At 39.6% G+C, this 10,480-nt stretch overlaps 1 protein-coding gene across 1 annotated transcript in view; it reads left to right on the plus strand.

The window, feature by feature from the left end:
* The window catches only part of LOC122540544 (centrosomal protein of 164 kDa-like), a 214,084-nt gene that overhangs the window by 157,845 nt on the left and 45,759 nt on the right, over positions 1-10,480 (plus strand). The window contains exons 13-14 of the mRNA XM_043676409.1: positions 3,844-3,914; positions 9,231-9,461. Of these exons, the coding sequence (XP_043532344.1) occupies positions 3,844-3,914; positions 9,231-9,461 (302 nt within the window). The remainder of the gene's footprint in view (positions 1-3,843; positions 3,915-9,230; positions 9,462-10,480) is intronic.

The raw sequence follows: 10,480 nt of genomic DNA on the forward strand, positions 1-10,480 counted from the left end.
TAGGTTAGGTTTATTTTCACTAGAAAACAGGAGATTGAGGGGGGACCTGATTGAGGTTTACAAAATCATGAAGGGTATAGTCAGGGTGGATAGAGACAAGCTTTTTCCCAGGGTGAAGGATTCAATAATGAGAGGTCATGCTTTCAAGGTGAGAGGTGGAATGTTTAAGGGGGTTACATGTGGCAAGTACTTCACACAGAGGGTGGTGGGCGTTTGGAACGCGTTGCTGGCAGAGGTGGTAGAGGCAGGCATGGTAGATTCATTTAAGATGCGTCTGGACAGATGCATGAGTAGGTAGGGAGCAGAGACATACAAATGCTTAGGAATTGAACGACAGGTTTAGACAGTACATTTGGATTGGCTCAGGTTTGGAGAGCCAAAGGGCCTGTTCCTGGGCTGTAAATTTTCTTTGTTCTAATTTTAAGTAGTGCTTCACTACTGGAAGCCCATTTGACTATGTTCAGAAGATTGAGTGTAGGTACTGAATTTTAAAAGACATTGAAGAACTGAATGGTGAGGCAGGAATGAGACATCCTGTTAAAGCAAGCAGGAGCTTAGGGGTTTAAGCACAAGACTACATTTCATTTGAGCTTGATGTTTCTGTGTTAAGAAGTTAACGTGGAGTTTTTTATGTAATTTAGTGCATTAGTATCTAATAAATAATGTATAGTTGATTTTGAGTTAAGTTTATTTATTACAGTAGGAAAGTTGTAAAACTTGAAATGTTGTTGTGCAGTCCTTTGAGCCGATCACTCGAAATTCACATCTCTTAAAATGTAATCAGTCTGTCCTAGGATTGCAACATTGTTGTTCCCCGCAGTCAAATAATCCATTGACAATTCATTAGATAGTTTTGTTTTATGGAAATTAATATGTCAAAATTGGTCAGAATCTTTGGCAAAGGTGTGGTTCGTTGATATGAGAAGTAAGTTTTAAGTTTTTTCAAGAGGATGAGAATACGTAACTATGTTTATGTTGTATGTAGGGATGTATTTGGAAATTTGATACTGTGGTCAATTGATAATGTTTATCGATAATGTGTACCTTTCTAAAATAATCTTGATTGAGTTCAACTCTAAGTAACTTTATACAGATGCTATAATGTGGTATTTCAAGTGCTATTTTAAGTACTACTTAATAAATTAGTTGCAGGAAAGCTTATATATTATGCATAGTATGCTATAAAAATGGTGTAAATATTCCAATCTACTGACACTTTCTAAGTATGATAGTAAATTAGTATCACAATCCAGAAGGAGTCATTTAAGGAAAACAACCTGTCATAAGAAATGCCGGTTCAATGATATGTTTGTGGTATGATGCTGGGGATTCCGTCTGTTGATTCTGTTTAGGAATTCCCATGGCTTCTCAGCTGTTTTGGAGAATTCTATTTCTGGACTATTTGTCTGTGCTTGTACCCCCAAGAACAGATGGCAGAGTCACCTTCTAAATACTAAAGGGCTGTGAATAAGGACTTGTATAATTACATTCAGTGATGTAATAGCATGTGGTAGAACTGGCAGCTGCATCTGACTATCCCAAATGACCACATAAATCCCCTATAACCTTTAAAATTACAATTATAAAACATGGAATATTTTCCATTCTTTGGGCATCCAGGGTGAGAATCAACCACTTCATCGGTTAAATTAGAGTAAGACTCATTCTGCACTTTAATAAATCGCTGGGACTCACTTCCAACCTCTGAAGTACATCCATACTACACTCGTGGCATTTCTGTTGAATGGGATTACCCAAAACAGTTCACAGTTGACCTATTGGAAACAGAGAAGCTTTTCATCTCCTTCTTCACACTGGACTGGTCTGAACCCAAAAGTGAGTGGACAATGTTTAATCCACTGCACCACTCAATACTCTTGAAAGTATTTTAAATATATGGTGCATCTGTATTTTAGATACCTGCTTTTTAACCTAAAGTTTGTCGTAACAGAATTAATAGAGTTTGGAATGTGCTTTGAGGTGCCACCACATTCTAGGGTTGACATTGCACTCTGAATGTCAAGAGTTTTGGCTCTGTCTTGGGAAGTTAGCTTTTATATTATAAAATGGTGATCTGAGCATTTTCAATTTTATCGTGTCTGGGGCACCTAGAATTTTACTAAGTTGGAAAGTAAAACACAAACAATTCCTTTTGCTTTTGACAAACGAAAGCAGTTGAAAATGTTGTTCGCTGTGAATCTTCCTTCACTGCATTAAAAATCATACAACACCAGGTTATAGTCCCAGCAGGTTTATTTAGAAGTGCTAGCTTTCAAAGTGCTGCTTCTTCATCAGGTGGTTGTCAGGCTGATGAAAATGCAGCACTTCGAAAGCTAGTGCTTGCAAATAAACTTGTTGGACTATAACCAGGTGTTGTGATTTTTAACTTTGTCCACCCCAGTCCAACACCGGCTCCTCCAAATCATTCCTTCACTGCTGTTGGATCAAAACCCAGGATTTCCTTCCTTAACTGCATTGTGGGTCTACCTACAGCAATCAGATTGCAGCGATTCAAGAAAGCAGCTCACCACCACCTTCTCAAGGGCAACTAGGAACTGGCAGTAAATGTTAGCCAGATAATATTGCCCATATGCCACAAGTGAAATGCAAAACAAAAAGCTGACATTTAAAGTATACAGTTTAATTTATCAATTTAACTGTAACTAAATTATTGTCTTGAGTGAAAAATTAAAAGGTTTTGACCAACATCTTTTTTTCAGCAATACTCAAATTATTTACTGTACTTTGAAGAAGGAATAGATCTGATTATTTTCAAAAAAATTTAAAGCTAGGATGTGTAGAGTGTCAATAGCGTTTGTAAAATGTATTGGTCATGGAAAAAAGAAAACCTAGAAGGCTAATAGAATAAAAACTGAAAGAACTGTGGATGCTGTGAATCTAAAACAAAAACAGAAATTACCGGAAAAGCTCAGCAGTTCTGGCAGCATCTGTGCAGAGAAATCAGAGTTAACGTTTCAGGTCTGGTGACCTTTCCTCTCACGCGGTCATTGGACCTGAAACTTTAACTCTGATTTCTCTTCACAGATGCTGCCAGACTTGATGAGCTTTTCCAGCAATTTCTATTTTTGTTAGGCCAATAGAACTTTAGCTTTGATCAAGAGAGCCAGGATATGAAGTGAAAGATGTTTTGTCATACCTATACATAGTCCTGGTTAGATCACAACTGAAGTACTGTATATAGGTCTAGGCAACATATCTTAGGATGCATCAGAGGGAGTGAAAGATATACCAAAATGGTACTAGGGTTCCACAGATGCATTGTTTATGAAGAGAAACTATGTAAACCCAGCTGTATTCACTGGAATACAGAAGGTTAATTACTGATTTTTATGAGGTTGTTAGAATATTTGTAGGATAGCTACAGAAGAATCTTTAAACACAAGAGAACATCAGTTAAAAAAATAAAGTCAGGCCTTTCGGGGAGAAGTTAGGAAATACTACTTCTCCTAAATAGAAATAGAAGTACGAAATTTGTTCTCATAAAAAGCAATAGCTGCTAGTTCAATTAGTGATTAAAATCTAAGGTTGGTAGATTTTTGCTAGCCAACAATATTAAAGAATATGGAGTCAAGCTGAATAGAATGCAGATAAGCCAAGATCTTATTGATTGGATGAATAGCCTCAAGGATGTGAATGATTCCCTCCCGTTCCTATGTTTCCATCATTACTGTGTTTGGTTCGTAATAGTTAACGATTATCAGCTAAACATCTTGTTCTGAGATTATCAAAAGATTAATGTGTGAACTGACATGTATTTGTTGTAAGAGATTAAACAAAGTATCAGGTTACAATCAAAATTCTAATTTTTTTCTCCAAAAGCAGGAAGATGAGGATGGCAAGAAACAAAATGTTGAAGATGTTGAAAGAAGAAAAAGAGCAGAAGTTGCTGAAAGGTAATTATCAGATAATTATCAATAATTACTGTATAATATTATGTCACCCTGACTTTGTTGTCCAATCAGATGAGAAGATTGATACTGTTGTCATCTGGATTGTCGGCCTTTACCTTGTAGAGGTTGAGCTCTAAGTCAAGAACACTTCTTCCTATGTCCCCAAAAATGAAAAGAAATATCAAGCAATTGTTTCCAGGACTGTCATTGACCTCTGGAGATCTCACCTCCACAGCTTATCACATCATAGTAGCCATCCAGCACAGCTGGCTCTAACTCCTTCCCAAAATCCACAAACAGGACTCCCCTGACAGATCCATCATTTCAGCCTGTTCTTGCCCCAGTGCAATCTTGACACTAGTTTTTCTCCCCTCATCGTGTCTGGTTCGACTTTCCTTCATAAATCTCCTGACAATTTATGTCAGTTCCATAATTTTCACTTTTTGACCCCAGGCACAGGGCCTCTTTACCATGAATGTACAACCCCTCTGCTAGTCCATCCCTCATCAGGTTGGTCTGATCTTCTTCCTTGAATGAAGATTTGAATGATTCCATCCGTCATCACCCTTTCTTTATCTGGCTGAGCTCGTTCTCTGTTTAAATTACTTCTTCTTTGACTGATATCCCTTACTCCAAGTCCAAGGTGTGTCAGTGGGTACCCATATAGATCCTAGTTGTGCCTGTTTCTTTGTGAGTGATGTGGAACATTCCTTGTTCCAGTCTTAATCAGGTCACCTCCTACTACTCATTCTGTAACACGTTGAAAACATAATTGGTGCTGTTTCGATTTTAGTTGTTTTGATTTGAAAAATTAATCAATTTTGCTTCCAATTATCATCCTCTCACCGTCTCCTAGTTCACCTTTAACTCTTCCCTTCCATTAATCATCTTTTTCCATTTCTGCAGATAAATGTCCACCAATACCCATTAAGGTCTGCCAGCTCCCACAAATACCTGACTACACTTTGTTACAGCCTCTTTCCTGGAAAAACTCCATTCCAATCTCCCAGTTCCTCTGTTTCTATCACATCTCTTCCAATTATGGCATCTTCTATAGCCTAGCTGTCTCATATCCTCCTATTTCCTCAGCAGAAAACTGACCGTACCCCACCCCCACACCGCACACGCCTCCAAGGTTTAACCTGCCCTCTCTCTCCCCTCCCCCTGAAAGAACACTCAGCCATGTCTGACCTATTTCCTGCACCTTTGCCCTTGACCCTTTTCTTCCCTTCCAGAACAACAAAAGCATTCCCCTCATCCTCACTTTCCCCCCCACTGGACTCCATACTCAAAAGGGTCATCCAGCTCCATTTCCACCACTTCGAGCAGGAAGCCACCACCAAACACAACAAAACATAGAACATTGAACAGGACAGCACAGTACAGTCATTTCGACCCTTGATGTTGTGCCAACCTTTTATCTTACTCTAAGATCAGACTAGCCTATATACCCTTCATTGTGCTATCTTCTATGTGCCATCTTCTCCTTCCTTTCTTTTGTCAGCATTCTGCAGGAGCCTTTCCCTTCTTAACACTCTAGTTCAGTCATAAGACCTCTTCACTAGCACCCCCACCCCATCCCCTCCTCACCCCATGAAACCTTCCCATGTAATCATAGAAGGTGTAGCATTTGCCCTTTTACATCCTCCATATTTGTTTGTACTTCTTTTCTGTCTTGTTCACTGTGTTCACAATGCAGTGTCTTTTATATTTGCATAACCAAACACAGATTGAGCTTTGGGGAAGTTCTCTGCTCCGTCTGTCAGAATGACCCCGTCTTTCCAGTTGCTTGTTATTTCAGTAAACCATATTGCTCTTGCGCAGTCAATGCTGTCTTACGCCTGCTGTAGTATTCCAGTGAAGCCCAATCAAACTGAAGGGACAGCACCTCATTTTCCACCTAGGCACTTTTGCAACCTTCAGGACACGATATTGAATTCAGCAATTTCCGAGCATGAACATGTCATCCATTTTGATTACGTTCCACACGTTCACTGTCTTGTTTGCATGGGTTTGCTGTCAGAAAAGTTGACCCATTTTCCAGTAGTCTCACCTACCATCAGCACCTATTTTGCATCTATATCTTTCTCCTTCTACTACCATTAGCACTCCCTATGTGTTTTGCTCTGGGCAGCCTCACCACCTTTTCTACTCATTCCTCCTTCCCCTTTGTCATCTATAGTGTTCGAGTCCCTTTCATTTCCAAGGAAGAGTCTTATCAGATTCAAAATGTTAACTTTGTTTCTCTCTCCACAGATGCTGCCAGCCCTGCGAGTTTCTCCAGCCTTTCCTGTTTCTATTTCAATTTGTTTCTGTGTGAACAGTCAACCCAAATACCAGTCCTGTTACCACAGCATTGCATTAATAGTGGTCCACAAACTGTGAGCACTCATAGCATGGCATAGTGTAAAGATGCATCTGATAAACAGGTCAAATTACAGACAAAACAGGTTTTGTTTCACTCTGTGTGTAAGCTTCATTTCCTCTGGGCTTGTTTAACAGCATTACTTGGTAATTGACCTAAACATGGTGAATAATACCTATTGTGAGTTATCCTGTTGTGAGGATGCTTCTACACATCCAGTTTGGTACTACCTTTTCGACTTTGCTGTGTTGTAGAATAATGATAGATTGCTTTCCTGTTGCTAATTGTTCTTCTTTAAAAATTAAGGAATTTGTGACTAATAGTAATTTGAAGTTCTTGGGTTCACAGTGATGGGAATCTGATTTATTTCCTTGAAATAAACATATTCTTTTAGTTCTCCATGAAGTATGAATGTAAAATTTGCAACTGAAGTGGATTTCACCTGACAAAGGAGCAGAGCTCCGAGCGCTTGTATCTATTGAACTATAACCTGGTGTCATGTGACTTCTTGCCTACCCCAGTCTAACACTGGCACCTCCAAATCATTTTTTAGATTGTCTTTTTTTAAACAGTCTATTCCATTCCCTTTCATTTTCCCAACTGAATATTCTGACACTCAGGAATCTGGTATTACTGCTGACAGTATGACTGCTTTCAGTGCAGTGTTCAGATGATTGAAGCAGTATCAACTTCACAGATCTTCCATCAGAATTTGACGATTGTATATAATAAGACCATAAGACATAGGAGCGGAAGTAAGGCCATTTGGCCCATCGAGTCCACTCCGCCATTCAATCATGGCTGATGGGCATTTCAACTCCACTTACCCGCATTCTCCCCGTAGCCCTTAATTCCTTGTGACATCAAGAATTTATCAATTTCTGCCTTGAAGACATTTAGCGTCCCAGCCTCCACTGCACTCTGTGGCAATGAATTCCACAGGCCCACCACTCTCTGGCTGAAGAAATGTCTCCGCATTTCTGTTCTGAATTTACCCCCTCTAATTCTAAGGCTGTGTCCACGGGTCCTAGTCTCCTTGCCTAAAGGAAACAATTTCCTAGTGTCCACCCTCTCCAAGCCATGTATTATCTTGTAAGTTTCCATTAGATCTCCCCTTAATCTTCTAAACTCCAATGAATATAATCCCAGGATCCTCAGCCGTTCCTCATATGTTAGACCAACCATTCCAGGGATCATCTGTGTGAATCTCTGCTGGACACGCTCCAGTGCCAGTATGTCCTTCCTGAGGTGTGGGGACCAAAACTGGACACAGTACTCCAAATGGTGCCTAACCAGAGCTTTATAAAGTCTCAGTAGCACATCAGTGCTTTTATATTCCAACCCTCTTGAGATAATTGACAACATTGACAACATAATGACAGACAGGAGATGAAAAGAATGAGTCTTTTAAGTAATCTGCCAGACAAGATGGAAGGTAATGATTGCCTTAAATATGATTGAAATATAGTGGAACTAATGACCAGTAAAAACAGCCTACTGCCTCTTTGGAACAATAAGGTTTCTGAATGGAGCTGGTTTTGGATAGTGTGTTGGATTATGCATGTTGTCACTGTCGCTTTCTAATGCTGCATGTTTTGTATCTTGCCTTGGTTGTTGACAGGCTGTCCGTAACTGAATATTATTTGCTTTCTCATTCCATCACTAAATTAAATTCTTGCTCTCCCTGTGATTTTTCAATCTACCTGTACACCACAAATTGAATTCAGCTGTTTTGACAGCTGAGTTGCCCAGACAGAAAGAACGTACAGTTGTGACAAAATCATGGAATCACCTAACATAGAAGAAGGCCATTCTTCCCATATTTTTTATGCTAATTCTTTGAAAGCATTATCCATTTACTCCCACTCCACTTTTCCCACAGCCCTGCAACATTCCACCCTTCAAGCAACCATTCAATTCCCTCTTGAAAATTACTATTGAATCTGCTTTCACTATCCTTTCAGGCAGTGCAGTCTAAATCATAATAACTTTGTATACAACAAGGTCTCATTTCACTGCAGGATGCTAATGGGATAAAATGCTTTCAGCAGTTACAGTGAAAAACTTTAGTGTTCGCAGTAGTGTCATTTCGAAATGCTTAAAAATGACCTTTTGTTTGGAAACTTTTAGGCCAGAATTGATAAAGACTGTAAAAGTAAGGGTGGGGATACCATGACAGTCCCAACACATTGTCACCTTGGATTCTACATAACTAAGTGCATCAGGAATTGGTGTTGAGCTATTCATGATCATCAGGAGAAGAAAAGTCAATTCTCAGCTGTTAACACTGCTACAAAATGTATAGATCTTCATATCATTTAATATTTAATGTGCAAAAATATACTTTCTATAGATTTTGACAGTTCTCCAGCAGAAATAGAGAAATGGAGAGAAATGAAAGCATGTTTTCATTTGTGTGAGCTGATTCAATGAACCAGTGTTTGAATTTGAAGCCCAAATATTATCGGTCAACTATCTTTGGAGAGGGTGCTGCTTCAGTCTTTTTATGTGTATTTTTTCTTGGGATGTACAGATTTATGGGACACTAATTTCACTGAGGTATTCATATTAGAGTTGCTGAGATTCCCACTTGGCGAGAAGAATGCCAGTTTATTTTTAGTTTGAAAATAGGGGTGAATGGCTTAGGCCCAAAATTGAGAATCCTGCAAAAGATTCAAAAGATTAGGCATTTGGTCAGGTGAAACCGAGTTTAAGTTTGAATGTTAAATCAGAGGAGAAAGGCTGCTGGTTGGACCCAACCAACTGACATCTCCACTGACCTTTGACATGAGGTATAACTATACTTCTCAGAATCCAACTCTGAAGCAAGCCTTCTCACTATCAATCAGATGGACAAGTACGTAATAACACAGAAGATCGTTTTGCGAAGAAATACGGTAGCTTATGACAATCTTGCTCTATTTGGTTTACTTTATTTTTATTCTGAAACACAGATGCATTCAAAATAGATGGAAGCAAGAGCACAAACAGAAGAATAAGGAGCCACTGCAGACACAGAAATCTGTGGAGGTGCTGCAAGACAAATTGGGTGAGGAGCGAGCAAAAGAAGAAAGACAAATTCTCCATGAGAGAAAGAAGCAGCTTTGTAAACTTCGAGATAAACTCCAGCATGAGGAGGAAGAGGAAACACAGCAAATTTATCGTGAAAAAGAAAGCAAAATCAGGTATCATACTCTGACAGGCAACAATCCTCTTCCATGACCTACCAGAAGCTTGAGATTATAAAATAAACTAACAATTTAGCCCTTTTTATTGGAGTACCGCATTACTGGGAATTCTATCCTCTAGAAGCAGTGTTAAATAAAGGCTACTGAATCTGCCTATTCAGGTGTTCATTTAAAATCTCAAGGCAGTACTTGAATGAAGCAGGATTTACTCCATGTGCTCATCAACATTTCTTCATTAATCACTATATTCAAAGCACATGTTATCTATTATTCACCCCATTGCAATTTGCAAGATGTTGCTGTGTAAATTATCATGAGATTTCTCTGCATGTAATATGTTGCATTTTAAACTAATTAAGGGGTCCCCAATTTACAAATGTCCAACTTATGAATACTTGTACTGAGGAGAATGATCCCATATAGAGGTGTAGTTTGAAAGATTCAATATTTGAACATGTCATGTACTTACATAGGGCAACTTTATATTGTCTTGCATTATGTTCCAATTTGATACAAATTGACTTGTAAACGCACTCAAGAATAGGAAATGTGTTGCTGGAAAAGCGCAGCAGGTCAGGCAGCATCCAGGGAACAGGAGAATCGACGTTTCGGGCATAAGCCCTTCTTCAGGAATGAGGAAAGTTTGTCCAGCAGGCTAAGATAAAAGGTAGGGAGGAGGGACTTGGGGGAGGGGCGTCGGAAATGTGATAGGTGGAAAGAGGTCAAAGTGAGGGTGATAGGTCAGACTGGGGTGGGGGCGGAGAGGTCAGGAAGAAGAGGTCAGGTTCTTCCTGACCTCTCCGCCCCCACCCCAGTCTGACCTATCACCCTCACCTTGACCTCTTTCCACCTATCACATTTCCGACACCCCTCCCCCAAGTCCCTCCTCCCTACCTTTTATCTTAGCCTGCTGGACAAACTTCCCCCATTCCTGAAGAAGGGCTTATGCCCGAAACGTCGATTCTCCTGTTCCCTGGATGCTGCCTGACCTGCTGCGCTTTTCCAGCAACACATTT

The sequence above is a fragment of the Chiloscyllium plagiosum genome, chromosome 35 (assembly GCF_004010195.1).
Source record: "Chiloscyllium plagiosum isolate BGI_BamShark_2017 chromosome 35, ASM401019v2, whole genome shotgun sequence".
In the NCBI taxonomy this organism is placed as follows: domain Eukaryota; kingdom Metazoa; phylum Chordata; class Chondrichthyes; order Orectolobiformes; family Hemiscylliidae; genus Chiloscyllium; species Chiloscyllium plagiosum.